The 16,587-nt window shown below is 42.9% G+C and overlaps 1 protein-coding gene across 1 annotated transcript in view; it reads right to left on the reverse strand.

Moving 5' to 3' along the window:
• Window positions 1–16,587, reverse strand: part of si:ch211-214c7.4 (protein piccolo) — a 37,626-nt gene that overhangs the window by 8,713 nt on the left and 12,326 nt on the right. The window contains exons 2-5 of the mRNA XM_047365974.1: window positions 13,327–13,954; window positions 13,145–13,238; window positions 4,527–4,696; window positions 559–3,075 (exon numbers count right to left, since the gene is read on the reverse strand). Of these exons, the coding sequence (XP_047221930.1) occupies window positions 559–3,075; window positions 4,527–4,696; window positions 13,145–13,238; window positions 13,327–13,885 (3,340 nt within the window). The 5' untranslated portion in view covers window positions 13,886–13,954. The remainder of the gene's footprint in view (window positions 1–558; window positions 3,076–4,526; window positions 4,697–13,144; window positions 13,239–13,326; window positions 13,955–16,587) is intronic.

The following is a 16,587-nucleotide window of genomic DNA, read 5'->3' on the forward strand; positions in this document are numbered from 1 at the left end:
AAAGTTTATTATTCCAAAGAAAGAGGGAGAAAAAAAGGGTACAATCATAAGTGCAAAAAGACTGGGTTAAAGAAAAGTACCATTATATAGTGAAAGCAAAAACAAACAGTCTTAGTAGTTTTGCTTATAAAAAAACAAAACAAAAAAAAACGTACAGGGATAAATCTACAAGGAAACGTGTCAAACAATTCATTCAACAGTTGTTTCGATATGTTTTCCCTGTAAACAGATGAGTCACATCCACACCAGGTCAGGGGAGCCACATCCTTCTGCGTCAGATAAAACACCAGACCCAGGCACATGTTGATTAATGCTAGATGGACCAAGCTATTGCACATACAGGAGTTACTGAAGCAAAATGCTCTGAATAAAATATGTTCAGATGGAGGAAGTGCCACTGCTGTTTGCTCTCTGATTCTCATTCAATTAGATTCAGCTTAGAACATGTCCACCCCCAGAGGTTTCCCAACACATACAGACAATAATACTACCACTACGGTGAAGAGGAGAAGCTGAGGATTCTAAGGGGAGTTGGGGAGCTCTGCTACTATACGTTACCTGCAAAAGAGTCCTCAGTCTTTTCACAAATAGCAGAATAGTACGGAGGCTGGATATCATCTGTGATTTCCTCTGGCTTTTCCAAGGCTTCTTTAGATCCAGACCATTCTGCCGCAACATGCTCGGCTGCCTCTGCCACCTGCTTCCCACACTCAATATACGGCTGCTCAGCGGGACATTGCTGTGTGTGGGGCTCCTGGTTGGGACGCGGCTCCTTGGCCTCCTCGGGAAGCTCCTCCAGGGAGAATATGCCGGGGCTCTTGATGCAGCTTTCACCAGTAGACTGGGCGTTGGAGTTTGAAGCTGTGGTTACAGAGTCAAAGATGTAGGATGCTAATGAAGTCGCTGAAAGAGGAGTGGCTTCATCGCCAGCTCCGCTCTCGGCCTCCTCACCCTCTTCCACGGTGGACAAACAGCGTTGGGGTGAGGGTTGCATGTTGAAAGTGAGGTTGCAGACTGCTGGACACTCCGAGGAATCTTCCAGCTGCGCTTCTCCCTCTGTGTCGCTCGCCTCATCTTCCGTCACAGAGGATGAGGAGGGGTTGGAAGTAGGGGCCGTTGAGGGGCCTCCAAGAACTTCATCAGCAGGCAGGGTCTCTGGTTCCGCCTCTTCCTCATCTTCTCTCTCAGTGTGAACGTCAGGGTCCTGGCAGTCTCGGTCAGGCTGCGAGAAATTCACAGATGCCTCAAAAGCATGACATTGGAGCTTTCCTACCTGGTCTTGGTCAGCCTGGTCCTCAGGCATGCTCATGGCGCCACTCACTGTATTTGACAGAGAGATTCCTGTGGCTGAGACAGGAGTTGGGCCCTTGGGTTCCACATTTTGAGGCTCGTTTGGGAAAGATGAATGATGGAGAACATCTCGTCTTTCAAGAGCAGAAGGTGCAGATTCCACTTCTAGCCAGGTCTGTTCTGGGTTTTGATTTGGGGTCTCAGCATCTGCTGGTAATGGATCTGCCAGGGCTCTGGCTGCAGCGTCTTCTGGAACCTGGGGAATTTGTGATTGGGTGGGTTCTGCCCATGGATAAGCGAACGGGTTTGGTTGGTCCCACTGGGCAGCCGGGGCGGAGGGAAGTACAGGCGGAGGAGGGGGTGGCTGGAGCACTCTGTTCAAGTTATCCAGCCTTTCATCCTCAGCAAAGTCATCCTCATCTGCGTTTCCATAGCTTTCCAGTCCACTCTCTGTCACTCCTTCACTGGCCATCTCCACATCATCATCCTCATCTTCGTCCACATCATTGTCATGCCTGGGTCTACGTGGCTCATCCGTCCGCTCTGAGCCTACGTCCATGTCACACACCCGATCGCTGTCGTCCTCATCTTCATCTTCAAAGTCATTAACTGGAATTTCGGGAACCTTCTCGAAATCAGGAGAACCTGCCGAGGCTCCTTCCATGTCAATGGCTCCTTTGAGACTGCCGTCTCCCAGATCATCCGTGCTCTCCGTGCCCTCCAGGACACCAGGTGCGCTCAGCTCAGAAGCGCCCTGCTGGCTGCCACTCACCTCCTCAGAGTCCAACTCGGAGAGCAAGACGCCTCCAGCTTTCCAGGCAGCCCCCCCGACTTGTCCGCCTGACCCAGGACGGGACTCCTCAGTGGGCTGTGTGGTTCCACTCATTTCAGACACAGACACCAGCTGGCTTCCCTCCCTCTCCTCCTCATCTTCCTCTTCATTTAGATTACCTGGAGGAGCTATCTGCGGGACAGTGTTTGCTTCTGTGGAGTGGGCTGCGGGTGCAGTGGGGGTTTGATTGGTTGACAAGTACCCCGTTTCCTGAGGCAGGTCAGCAGAAAAGGCCACAGTTGGTGATGAAGGCTTGGCTGGGGAAGAGAGCTGCTCTTGCATTGAGAGGGATACAGCACTATTTTCAGATTGTTCCCTAAAAGGAGATGTTGGTGGCAAAGTTGTTCTGATGGGGCTTTGAGAAGGTGGGGGGGATGGTTCCCTATGTTGGGTAACCCCTTCTGGTTCCACATCTCTTTCAAGCTGGGCTAAGACATGGGTGGGGACCTCCTCGACAGCAGTGGCTGATTCTTCTAAGGCCACTGGAGGCTCAGCTACAGTGTCTGCCACCTGAACAGAGCCAGCTGCATCAACTGAAGCATCTGTACTCTGGGGGTCGGCAGCAGGCAGTGTAAGGTTTGAAGTCTTCTTTGTGAAAGGTGAGATGGTCTGGGTGGGTTTGGTTCCCCGTTTTGTTGCAGGGGTTGCAGGTTTGGTGGTGCTTGCAGGTTTACTTGCTGGAGAAGCAGGCGGTGTTCTGCCCAGTGGCGGTCTGTTTGGCAGAGGGAAGCGAGCAGCACCTGGAGGTTTTTTTGCTGGAGTAGATTTTGCAGGCTGTTGAACTTTGGCCTGTGACACCTTGGGATCTACTTCCTTTGTTGCCACTGGTGCTTTGGAGACAGAGTTGAGTTTTACTGTAGTTAGTTTAGAAGTTTCTTTCTTTTTGGCCACAGGTGATGCTGTTGCGGTAAAGGGTTTCTTGGTAGGGGCAGCAGAAGGTGGTCGACTGACATCTGGTGCAAAAAGGCAAACAAATAAAAGATTTATAGAGAAAAATAAATTGGCAAATACACCGACTATATAATAAATGTATGTATGGGTATGCTATTTAAATGGTTAAATATACAATTACGATACAAAACTAAATAAAAAAAATTGACTCATCAACTTTATTCCTCTACACATCTCTTGTTTTTGGAAATTGGTACCAGCCCCGTCCTGTTTCTCAGGCATCTCTTGCTCGCTAAGATCTCACTGAACAGTCTAGTCAAAAACTCTAATGTCTCACCTAGACACTTCCATACCTCCACATGTATATCATGACCAACTGACTTTCCACTCTAATTAAATGGCCTTCCTTCATCCTAACTAATCATTGCTACTTCCTGATCCACAATCGTGACTTCATCTGCTCTTTGTTCCCACAAATGTTCTCATTCATGAACTCTTTAAAGTTCCATCTTCATATCACACTTATAGCACCTGTCAGCACATTTCCATCTCGATCCTTAATCACCCTAACCTGCTAAACATCCCATCTGTCTACCTCTACCTTCACTTTACGCCAAGTCTCCAGGCACTCCTGTAGACTCGTCAGTCCTCAGTCTCCCACTTCTTCGTAGCAGATCTTTTTCTCCATACAGACTCCTGTACTTCCTTATTCTACCGCCAAGTCTCCTCATCAACTTTCCTTCCAGAAGATATTCTGCATCACTTTATCTAATTTGCTCCAGAATTTCTCCTTCTCCTCTAACTCACATCCCACCCATAAGACATAACTACTAACAAAATTGAACACCACACCTTTAATTTCTAGCTACAGACTCCTCGCTATCTGACACTTTTTCACCTCCATAACATTCCTGAAACTCATCCTCCAGGATAACTCCTACACCACTTCTCTTCTCTTAGAACAGCTTGATCTCTGCTTCTAAGCTTCTAACCTTGCTACCCGTCCACCTTGTCTCCTGAACAGTGTATATCCACCTCCCTCAGCTGCATCATGGTCAGCCAACTCTAGCTTTCTTGTCATAGTCCCAACATTCGAAGTTCCTACGCTCAGTCCTAGACTCGTGCATTTCCCTTTTTCCACTCTGCCTATGGACATGTCTTTCTTCTCTTCTTTGCTGACCCAACAGTAGCCCAATTTCCACCGGTACCCTATCAGTCACCAGCACCAGTGGTGGTCTTTGTTAACCCAGGCCACAACCGATCCAGTGTGGAGAACATGTTCTTGACTCGCATGGTAGATGTGGCCAAATGTTATATGCCAGACACCCATCCTGACACAACCCTCTGCATTCACCATTCATGAATGATTCACATGTTCTCCCCACATATCAGACATTTAATAAATTGACAAATATTGATAACATTTGATGCATTTTTTATTTTACTAATCACCAATATCAATTCACTGGTTTATTTGTTGAATTGTGGCAGGTTTGCCACATGACTTTCTCACCTTTCTTAGGAGCAGCATTTTTATTAGGCTGTGCTGCTGTGGTCCTGCCAGCAGATGGGGCCCTTGAAGAAGCAACTTTTGCACTTGCAGTGGTGGAAAGCTTTGTTGTCGCTGTAGCAGGCTTGGATAAGGTGGATGCTGTTCGAGATGCTAAGAGACCTGCAGCAGGCCTGAAAGGAAATGAATGTATGTTAAGAAGGCACACGATATGTTTAACTTCCACATACAGGCTCCAGCACTGTAGGCCAAGTAAAAGAATAAAAGGTGACTGAATAAGAAAGTAGCAGATGCAGGTTTAAAGTGTAGTTCCAACATCAACCTTTGGACAGCAGATTATCTTAAGTTAATCATAAAAACAAACACTACTGGGTAAACTGGTAAATGCAATGTTGGATTTGGCAAACGAAAAGAAAGAGCAGGTTAATTTCATAATAGTCAATGTAAAAACACCACATTTATTAAGCATCTTTTGACCTTTGGTCTTCAGAAAATGCAACAGAAAAAAGTCTGGAAAAAAAAAAAAAAACAACAACCAGAACACCATCTTTGAAACTAGACAGGGAGGGGTCACATAAATAAACCAGTAAATGTACATGAGCTAGCCAACAGGCTCTCTTTTACAGCTCTAGCAGAGTCACCCTAAAGACAAAATGGAGGGGTTATTTATTTACTTATTTGTAAATTGGAACTTTGTTTTTTTCCACTGTGAAAATAAAAAACCAAATCAACTACTGATGAGTGGATTACATGGACGGGTGAGTTATCACTGTAGTGTGACATTTATCCTTTGCAGATCACTGCAATAACAATATTGATAAATGTAGATTACATGTGTGTTGCCTCACTAGCATGAGCTGCCAGCTGTCAACCGATTAAACAGTCCCACAGCAAACTATAAAGACATTTACTTCAGAAATCTGTAAATCTGAAACAATACAATAAATTACATTTTGGTTTATATAGCAACTTCAATTGTCAAATAATAGATAAAGCATATTAATTAATTCCAAACAAAGTTCGGACATGTCACAACAATTAAAGCTAAGCACATTAATATCTCAGCCTGAAACCTGGCCTTGCTCAACCTTGACAAAAAAAAACATGTAACATTTAGCTTGTGCAATTAGCATTTTATAGTCTGCAAACCTTTTTTGTGAGAATACTCACAGACAACGCTTTAGCCAGGAGTGGAATGACTGACAGCCTTCACTCAGAATCTACCACCACTAGCAGGATGCAAAAAACAACAATAGACTTTCTGCCACCTGACTAACCTCCCTCACACAGGAAATGACCTCATACAAAATAACTACAAAAATTATGAAACTATCAATTTCTTGGGGAGCAGCACAACATATGTGTATAAACTGGAATATCACATAATCAATTACCTAATTACAGTGCAACGTGGACAATAAATGTGTGCAGAGCATCAGTCAGTGAGCCACCACATGATTTTCCTGAGCCTTTATGGATCTTTAGTGTCTGTGCGTCAATACCGTGATATTTATTTTGCTTTACTTCTCTCCCATCATGTACTTTAAAATCTACACAATTAAGCTAACAGAACTTTTTAGCCCAAATAACTGAAGAAAAATGCAACTCAGGTGAACCTTCAGGTGCGTTCCATTTGTACTGGGAAGTCGGAATTTCTGACCTCCGACTAGGAAATTTCAACTGGAAAGGCTGCCAATGTCGGAAAGGAAAGTCGGGGAAACAAGACCATACCAGACTTCCTCTTTCAACTTTGCTACTCTGTTTTTTTGTTTTTTTAAACTGTTGAATGCTCTCAGATATTAGGTTGTCTGTCTGCTATGTCTTCCCTTTACCACCCTGTGTTTGAAAGATGAGAAAGACTTTACAGACTTTCTGTAGAAGCCCAAATTATTTTTTCTACATCTAGTTTACATCACATTTGTGTGAATAATGTGAATGTCCGAATCAAATTTAAAAAAAAATCTAAAATTCCAATATGCATACAATTTAATTGGACAATTCAAAGTTACAGTCTCTTATATCACCATTTAACTATAAGGGGTAAAAATCTTTTTCCTTTGGGGTTGCACTCTTAACAGAGACCTTTTTTCTCATTACCACTTTAATCATATTATTTGTTTCTAAATACATAAGTAATGAGAGCTGAATTTTTTACCTGTCATGCTGGAGGTGGCACAATAAAAATCAATCATTTAAACTCCAAAACTTAGCTTATATTTTATTTTGTAGGGTGTAAAAAAAAATAAATAAATAACTAGAACCTGTTAAAAAAAAATGTAATAAATGTACAAAAAAAAACGTTCTTGGTGGGAAACAATCAGACAAATTGAAAAAAAAAAAAAATGCTGAATCCATCCTTTGCATTATAAATGAATGTGCTAGAAACCTTTTTTATATATCGTCAGGCCTTAAAAAAAAAAAAGGTGATGCATCTACCCAAGATAAAAAGATCAAATGTTCACCCAACAGATCAAAACCAAGGAACATTTGCTTCTTATAAAGATTGGCAACTGTCTATCCGATGTAGGCAGAGCCCGCCCTCTTCCTGGATTAGAACAAAAAGGAAAGAAAGAAAAAGGTTTGCAGAAAACTTTCTCCCATTTATTATCAACGGGAAGCCACAGCCCTGTAAGTAATTTCCATGACATCCAACCGAACACTGTATCTTGCATCCAGAAACTGGGTGATCAAATCAACAACAATAATGTGCATTACATTTCCTTTGACTTTGTCCACTGATGTGGTAGTTACAGCAGGAATAATCAGGGACAACACTGACTTTGGTGGGGCAGCATGCCTGCAAAGAGATGCCACTCCCACATTACAATCAACCGTTACAATGACCATTTGTTCCTCAGATCAGACAACCACAGTACAGACATGAAGTCAGAGAGGCAGCATGTTCTAATTGGCTACCATTAGACCGCAGAACTGGACTAGTTTGGCCCACACTGCTCAAAACGAGTCTGACACAGAGCTGACCTCCAAGTACATGACAGGAAAACGAAGAGGCAAACTCATGGTGAAAAGAAACGAAGAGGCTTAAAAGAAAATAGATTCATTGATGCATTTTATATATTTGACTCTCCTCCAAGTAAAAGCTAAACTGACCAAACAGAAAATGGCAGGAAAAACTAAAATGATCCAGCGAGTATGAAAATAAACAACTTTTCACAATGAAGGCAAGGCTGGCATTACATTAGCACATTTTCAACATACTGGGGTCTCAACAGGGTTACCAAATATAATCACTCTGGGTTTTTACTCATCGTATTTTAAAAAGTTAAGCACCACCCAGGCGTTAATGTCATTAAGACATTGAAGTAGTGGCTGCACAGAGGAGCTTTTTTCTTTAGCGGGATACAGATCTGACAGTCATCTTCATTAAAGTGAAATGCAATGCCGTGCTTTCTGGATATAAAAACAAGTGGAAGCAAATACAAGGAAAAGGCGAGGGGCCTACAACTGAGCCCTGTGGAACTCCACAAAACAGTGGAGAATACGTGTTCACCAAGTCTGACAAAAAACGTTTCCGTCACCAGGTAGGACCTGAAACACTTTGTCCTTGATCCCCATCCACTGCTCAAAACGAGAGTGACAGTCTCCACCATCGGTACTTAAAAGTAGGTCAAACTTTAAGAAGTCTGATTCGGTGCTGCAAAAATATTTAAAACCAGATTAGAAAATCTCTGAACCATTTTGTTTAACCAGAAAGATCATTAGTTGGCTATGTATCTTTTCAAGGACTTTGGAAAAAAAAAAAAAAAAAAAGGTAGTTTGGACATAAGCCTGAAGTTTGCAAGAACTGTAGGATTAAGGCCTGGTGTTTAATAAAAAGGTTGTACTACTGGAGACCACTAGTGACAACAAACGAATTTACCAGTTAAAGAGCCAGAGTACAATTTGTTGGTCAAACCTCTTAAATAGTTTGCATGGGACAGCGTCGTTTGGGGATCCTGCAGGCTTCAAATGACCAACAATCACTTGCAGTGAGGACCAGGTCACAGGCTCAAACCTGTTAAAGAGGGAACAATGACTGAGAGGCCCCAAGCAAAAGTTTGAGCTCTGGCTGAGGAAATCATCTGATTAAAAAAAGTGCAGAAAGCCTTCTCAGGCAGCAGGGAAGGACAGTCAAGACTGTGGCTCATTCAGAACAGATTCTATAGTCTTAAATCGAACACAATTCTGTGTGTTCAGAATAATATCAGGAATACTTTCTTTTGGCATCTTTTACAGTTTTTGATAATGATGGAAACAGTCCTTTAACATCTGGAAGGACACTTGCCGTTTATCATTTCTCCACTTCTGTCTGACAGCTTGGTTGAGTTGTTCAGCCAGGGCTCAGATTTTCTTTTAGGCTGCCTGGTTTTTAATAGTCAGTGTCCAAACAGTCTGGCAGGTAAAATAAAACCATAAGCTGAGCTCCTCAGACTAGTTGCATAAAAAGTCTGGCAATTTGTCGTTCTAGTCAAAAACTGTTAGAAACAGTATAGCAGCAGAATAAGATTTAACTGTGGTTCAGGCGAGGGCAACCTCAAATTACAGCCATATGCTCCAAAAATCCAGCTTCAGAAATGTCTATGTTAAAAACAGACAGAGCATTACATAAAAGGTCAAGTGTGCATCCATAGTAATATGTGGAGCCTGCTACATATTACACAAGATTAAAGGAATCCATTTCAATTAAAAAGCCCTTTATCATGGGCATGTTGGGATAGAGGAATATTAAATCCTCCAACAATAAGCATTTTTCTCCCATTATCTACCTGAGCCCTGGTAGATACAGTGGAAACAAACAAATAGCCCCTCAGAACTACCCCCGACTTCTGGAAGGGCCCTGACCTTTTGGGTTCATTTTGTCTGAGTGAACATAAACCCAAAGGTCGTCAACCAGCTTTACGTTATTGTTTCATGAGGAGAAATAATAACCATGCCTAGGTGAGAGGAAACAGACACTAATGCCTGCTGTCCACACTGTCTGTGGGTGTTACATTGTGCTTTTGTGTGTATTTTAATATAGATTACATTTCCTGCAAACAGAAGGTTCAGATCAATACAAACCACAACTGAAAGCATTACAATAGGCCCTGCACAGTCATCTATGTATGTATATTTAATGACCAAGCAGCAGGTCCTAAATCAACACAGTGAACAAAAGGAAAGCTGTCCATGATTTGTCAGGCTTGTGTTTACAACAGATGAAATAACACCTACATTGCTCACAAAAACAAACTGCAATATTTTGTTGCCAGTAATTAAAGCCAGATGGAGTATTTTGAAGCCTGGAAATAATTTGCCCGTGACTGCTATGGTTTCAAGTGGAAGGCAATAACCCACAAATACAAAAGATTTAATTTTCTCAAGGCTGCACAATGGCACAGTTGGTAGCACTGCTCTCCCCGTGCATGCGTGGGTTCTATCCAGGTACTCCAGCTTCCTCCCACAGTCCTAAAATATAACTGTTCTCCTGCCCTTAGGTGTGAATGAGTGTGTGCATGGTTGTTTGTCCTGTTTATATCTGTGTTGCCCTGCAATGGATTGGCGACCTGTGCAGGGTGTACCCCGCCTCACGCCCGTAGACTGCTGGAGATAAGCACCAGTTCCCCGGGACTCTATGGAAGAAGTGTTACAGAAGATGAATAAATGTTTTTTTTCTTCCTTTTTTTTTAAATCCAATGAATTGTTTTCCAGCTGGCAGACTTCACCAAACTATTAAACCCATAAATAGAAATCAGTAAAAATAAAAATTCTTTTTGTTACAAATGTTTTCCGTGGTTAAGTAAACACATTAGATATTCAAGTGTAATGAGGAGCCCTGTTTTGCTTGTAATGCGTCCAAAAACCAGCAGATTTACTCTGTCCTGAGAGCAGCACACATTCTTGATGCTTGTGTGGGTGATCTGTCATCTCCTCGACAAAGGCTGAATGCCAAAATCAGCGCAGTGGGGAGTTCAGAGGAAGCTCTGCAGCCTAGCAGCAGCCAGACACAGAGGGTTTACTCTACAAAAGTATCGTCACTGTGACAGATCCCAACGGACCTTTCTGTTGGAGAACTCTACAGAGTTTGTCTGGGAGAAACTACAGTTTCAACCAAGAAAATGCAAAACAGCTGAGAAACAAAAAGAATGGGGGCATTGCTGAGGTTGTTGGTGAATTTTCATTGTTTGACATTATTTTACAAACTCACTAATAATGATGCCAGACTTAAAAACCGGAGTAAACATTCATCATACATTTCATAGCTTGTAATTCCAATATACTTGCTTAACAATATGCTTGACCCTCCAGGGTCTAAAACAGTGGATGGATCCATTTGCCCTCTTCTTTCACTTATTAATCTCAAGTTCAAGGGAGCCAATCATCTTACTTTCTGCCCTACTTCAAATGAATTGCCACCCCGGTTACTAGTTATAGTGACTCTACCTACAGGGCAGATTAGAGCACAGATTTGTTGCATCAACCCAATGTAAGACATGGATAAAACAGGGCAAACTGATACATAGCTCTACAATATACAGGCATGGTTGGATGAAACAATAATCTTTTCTAAAGCTCTTTGTGTTTCCCAATGAAAGACTTCCATAAACAACTTCAATAGTTATGTGCAAACAAGCTTAAACACTGAAATATTAAAACCAGAAAAACAAACAGATCTTGGAACAATTTCCTGCATTTTCCTCAGAGTTTACAAAATTTTCATTCTTTCTGGCCTTTTTTTTTTTAATGCGATCCATGTTTGTGAACATATCACATCACAGAAAACAAAATCTTAAAAAAAACAAATAAAAAAGCCAACAATAGTCATGCATTTATACCAAAGTCAATGGACTCAGTAGTCGGGAACTAGATTATATAGTGGAGTGCGATACCCAACCCAACAGGTTTACCTGCAACTTTTCCTGATTAAGGAGCTGAAGGATGCAAACCATTACCACCCAGGAGAAGGGATACCACTCCTGGAAGGACTTCCCACCCCTGTTGGAACCAGAAGGTTTCAACAAGAAAAAAAAAAAAGAAAAGGCAGTCCTGTTACAAGCTGAGTGTTATGCTGCTTTTGAAATGTTTCAAAGCTTTTCCTAATAATCTTGCATATGCTCCAATATGCTGAAAGAGATGCACGGAGAAATCGGTTGGTGACTGGAATCCACCTTTTCGCGGCATTGGCCCCAACCTTAAAAGATCTAGTCCATTTTCTCCCAACTCTACATCAATCATAACCAAGCTCTCCCAGGTAAACACTACTTTCAAGCAAGGAGGTTGTTACTGAGGGCAGAAGCCTTATAATTGGCTATTTTCAGTTCAGTGAGTTGTTTAAACAGAAACAACTCTGAGGAAGCACAGAGATGTAAGAGATGCAAGGAAATCATCTTTTTAACATGTGAAGACATGTCCGTTGTTCAGGCTGCAAGAAAACAAGAGAGCAATATTTTCAGCAGGTAACAGGCAGGCTGGAGGTTCAAAATTTAAGGTTTCAGCCTTTATCTGTTCAGCTATATGCTGGGTTTGGAACAGTTTGCAAACTTTGGAGAGAATCAGAGCTGAAGACAGGATCTCCATTCTTCAGGTAATACATGCATGAACATGCATGTACAGTAAATTCGAAATAAATATATCGCGCATTTCTGTCTGATATCAGGTAAGAGACTCATGGCATCATTTCTAAGGATTACTGCAGCTGTTTGAGTGAACAAACAACTTGGCCCGAACATTTCAGAATCTTTTCCTTTAATGTCTCCTGTCCAAATAGGCACTTAGTGTTCCTCACCACAGTCATCTACTTTACATAATACGAATATTAGAAAGTGTTGAGGGGCGCACAATGAGCAATTTAAAAGAAAGCCATGGCTTGAAGGAAAATAGGAATCAAGTGACCCTGTGCTGCCCCAGATAATAATGCAGCGCCGGCTAGAACACTATCCAGAGACTCCTTAGAGGAAAGAGTGGAGGCAGAATTTAATCAAGTCTCAGCACAGAACATTACATCCTGTGGAAAGGCACTGGATGAATGCATTATAAATTACATTTACAATGCAACATAATGGCCCACATTAATTAGACAAAACATGCAGATGAAAAAAACAAAAAAAAAAGTATACTTTAACTTTCCTGTGATTTTTCAAAAATAACTCACTTCACAAAAACAACAGCAGACAACTGTCTTCTAAAAGACTACACAGGAAAGGAAACCAAGACGAGCCCACTGGACAAGTTCTGTTTAACCACAGCATTCCGTCCAAACTATTGGCCCACGATGATGGGAATTATGATCCAAGTCAACAGCTCTCTGCCCTGGGGAGGTAGGTCTGGTCTCTGCCAGAGGGGTTGGGAGGTTATTTGGAACAAAGCACTGGTTGTTTGGTTTCACACGCTTTGTTAAGGCTTTCCGTCTCAAGTCATTCCTGCTAATGTGACTCGTGCACTTTGAGAGAATCTGACTCAGTAATGATCCAAAGACCCCAGCAGATGTCCATTAAGACAAAACATTCATCAAGTTTAGAATATGAACATCTTGTAAGGAAGACCTAAGGCATGGATAGCCACTAATAATTTAAAACCTGTTCTGTAGACTAGTAGGCCTGTAAGCTTGTCAGCTCATCTAGCTTAGAAAGTAGGAAACATACCTTGATGTTTTTGATGTGGCTGGACCGGCAGGTCTTGTTGTGGATGATGTAATGGTTTTTGGAGCAGTTGAAGTGACGAGTCTGTTAGTAGCAGCTACACATAGAAAAAACAAAAAAGGGAATGAAGCAATGATTGTATCACAAAGCTTTGATTTTATTTTACAGGTTTTTAGAAGACTCACTTGTGGTTTTTGGTCTAGCTCCATTAGCAGCATCAGCTGCTGGTCTCTTAGTGGTGGCAATGGTTGCTCTTGGTTTGGTACCATTGGTTACTGTTGCATCAGGTAAAGAAGTAGTCTTGACAGGTCCTACAGGCCTTTTGTCAAGAGCTCTTGTTGTTTGGTTCTTAGCTGTGGATGAAACTGCAGTTACACCCACTGGTCGTTTAGGTGCAACACCTGCAGCAGACGTTTTTGATGTAGCTCCAGCGGTTTTCTTGCCCACAGGCCCAGCAGAGGAAGATTTAACATCCTTCTCTGTGCGGTGTGAAGCAGTTCCTGGCCGCGAGTTGGATCCGCCAACACCAGTGGAGGATGTTGATTGGATTTTACTTCCACCTGCTTTGGATTTGACTTTGGGGTTCACCGTTACAGGTCTGCCATTGGCCTTTTGAGTAGCCGCAGGTACTGCTTCGGGTTGAGGCTGGGCTTCCTCAGTTATGTTTTCCTGAGAGGAGTGCTCTGCTAATGCAGCAGTGTCACCGGGCTCTCGGGTCTCCATAGTAGCTCCATCCGGCTTCATCCCCTTCGTAGGTTGGTACGTTTAGTGTGGAGGGTCACACCTGGCCAATTGCTCTTCTACTTTAGTGCCCTATAGAGAGAAGATTGAAAATTATCTTTAAGCCATCCAAATAATATTTAACTCTATAAAATACTGCTCTGAACCATGCTGCAATGAGGAACAGCCAAAGAAACCAAAGGAAAGCCCATATATGGTCATGGGGTCTCAGTGGAATGTGGGGGTGACTGAAAATACAGGATGTGAGCAGCAGAAGTGGCCAGCAAATGACTGAATTTACCAACTCACCCACTGTGACACTCCAACATTTCATCTTAAAATAATGTATAATAATACTCAATGAACATACATTGTAAAATAAAAAAATACCAGCTTGGCATTTTGTTTTGTTTTTTCAAAGACAAAAACAGCTGTAAGCACCTTACAGAATATGGAAAGAAAGGAAACAGCGGTGGTTTCTGTGCTGAAAGTAAACAGGCTGAACTTCTGGAAAATATGCATAAAGTGTCCAATTAGCATTTCCATTTGTTGAAAAGGTGCAGATGCTAGTTACAAAGTAATCCTATGATTTCTTATATTGGTTGAGCAGAAAGACAGGAACAACATTAGGAGGAAGGTTGAAATGAAAGTGGATCGGAGAAAGCTGTGGTGAAAAATGTACAGGTCATAATATACATTTCCTAACAGTTTATTCAAGCAAAGCTTTGCCATAGCTATACCATAGTCACCTCATGACTGTTTCATTTACTTTGTCTTAAATCTGTTCTTTAGTTAACAAATAAGCTGAGCTCAACTGACTCAGCATTTGCTTCAAATTCTATCACCTTCAAACAGTATTTATATTCAGGCAAACAAATTTTTCACAGAATCGCACAGGCTGGGAATAATAAACAACCTGTTTGGCAGACAGCTTGTATTTAGATTACATTATAAAATTGTCAAAGGAAATTTGTCTGGATAGACAGAGAGCTGTTTGTGGAATTTGCAATCCATCTTTAATAGATTAATTGCCTACTGTGTCTTTAAATTTTACAACCTTCTGCATGCAGTTTAGTCGAGTCTGCCAGGACTTCCTCTGTATGTTAAGGTACGGCTTCGTGCGTTTGATAAAATGGGTCAGTTTTAATACTGTGTTTACTACAGGCAGAGATTAAGCTGTGGAGGAGTTAGGAATGCACTGCGCAGACAGCGAGAGGAAGAGGAGTTTGTTGATACCAAGGTTAGAACTTAATTTCATCTGTGGACCTATATCAGATCAGAATCAGAATCAGAAAAGCTTTATTGCCAAGTACGTTTTTGGACATACAAGGAATTTGTTTTGGCATAGTCGGTGCAATACAGTACAAGTTAAACAGTACAAACATATCTACAATATAATATAAATATAAGTGCACAGTTTTAAGTGAGTGAGAGTAAATATAGAGCAGTATAAGATGCAAGAGCAATACAACAGTGCAGGTGATCATTGTGCAAGTAAAGCAGTGCAAGTAAGCAGGAGTCCAAGCTGAGCGTTAATGTAACGCATAGAGTTACAGGTGTCCTGTCAGCAAAAAAAGGGGGGGTGTGGGGGAAAGGGGGAATGTCAGGGTGGTTTCCGGGCTTTGTTAACCAGGCTGGTGGCAGATGGGAAAAAACTGTTCTTGTGGCGTGAGGTTTTGGTCCGGATGGACCGCAGCCTCCTGCCAGAGGGGAGAGTCTCAAAGAGTCTGTGACCAGGGTGGGAGGGATCAGCCAGAATCTTCCCTGCCCGCTTCAGGGTCCTGGAGGTGTACAGTTCCTGGAGCGACAGTAGACTGCAGCCAATCACCTTCTCAGCAGACCGAATGACACGCTGCAGCCTGCCCTTATCCTTGGCTGTAGCAGCGGCGTACCAGATGGTGATGGAGGAGGTGAGGATGGACTCAATGATGGCTGTGTAGAAGTGCACCATCATAGTCTTTGGCAGGTTGAATTTCTTCAGCTGCCGCAGGAAGAACATCCTCTGCTGGGCTTTCTTGATGAGGGAGCTGATGTTTGGCTCCCACTTGAGATCCTGGGAGATGATGGTTCCCAGGAAGCGGAAAGATTCCACAGTGTCAATTGTGGAGTCACAGAGGGTGATGGGGGCAGGTGGGGCTGGGTTCTGCCTGAAGTCCACAACCATCTCCACTGTCTTTAGAGCGTTGAGCTCAAGGCTGTTCTGGCTGCACCAGTCCAACAGATGGTCCACTTCCCATCTGTACGCGGACTCGTCACCATCAGAGATGAGTCCGATCAGGGTGGTGTCGTCCGCAAACTTCAGAAGCTTGACAGACTGGTGACTGGAGGTGCAGCTGTTGGTGTACAGGGAGAAGAGCAGAGGAGAGAGAACACAGCCTTGGGGGGAACCGGTGCTGATGGTCAGGGAGTCAGAGACGTGCTTCCCCAGCCTCACGCGCTGCTTCCTGTCAGACAGGAAGTCAGTGATCCACCTGCAGGTGGAGTCGGGCACACTCAGCTGGGAGAGCTTCTCCTGGAGCAGAGCTGGGACGATGGTGTTGAAGGCAGAGCTGAAATCCACAAACAGCATCCTGGCATAGGTTCCTGTGGAGTCCAGGTGCCGGAGGATGAAGTGAAGGGCTAGGTTGACTGCATCATCTACAGACCTGTTGGCTCTGTAGGCAAACTGCAGGGGGTCCAGGAGGGGGTCGGTGATGTCTTTTAGGTGTGAGAGCACAAGGCGCTCA

The sequence above is a fragment of the Girardinichthys multiradiatus genome, chromosome 5 (genome assembly GCF_021462225.1).
Source record: "Girardinichthys multiradiatus isolate DD_20200921_A chromosome 5, DD_fGirMul_XY1, whole genome shotgun sequence".
NCBI classification, from domain to species: domain Eukaryota; kingdom Metazoa; phylum Chordata; class Actinopteri; order Cyprinodontiformes; family Goodeidae; genus Girardinichthys; species Girardinichthys multiradiatus.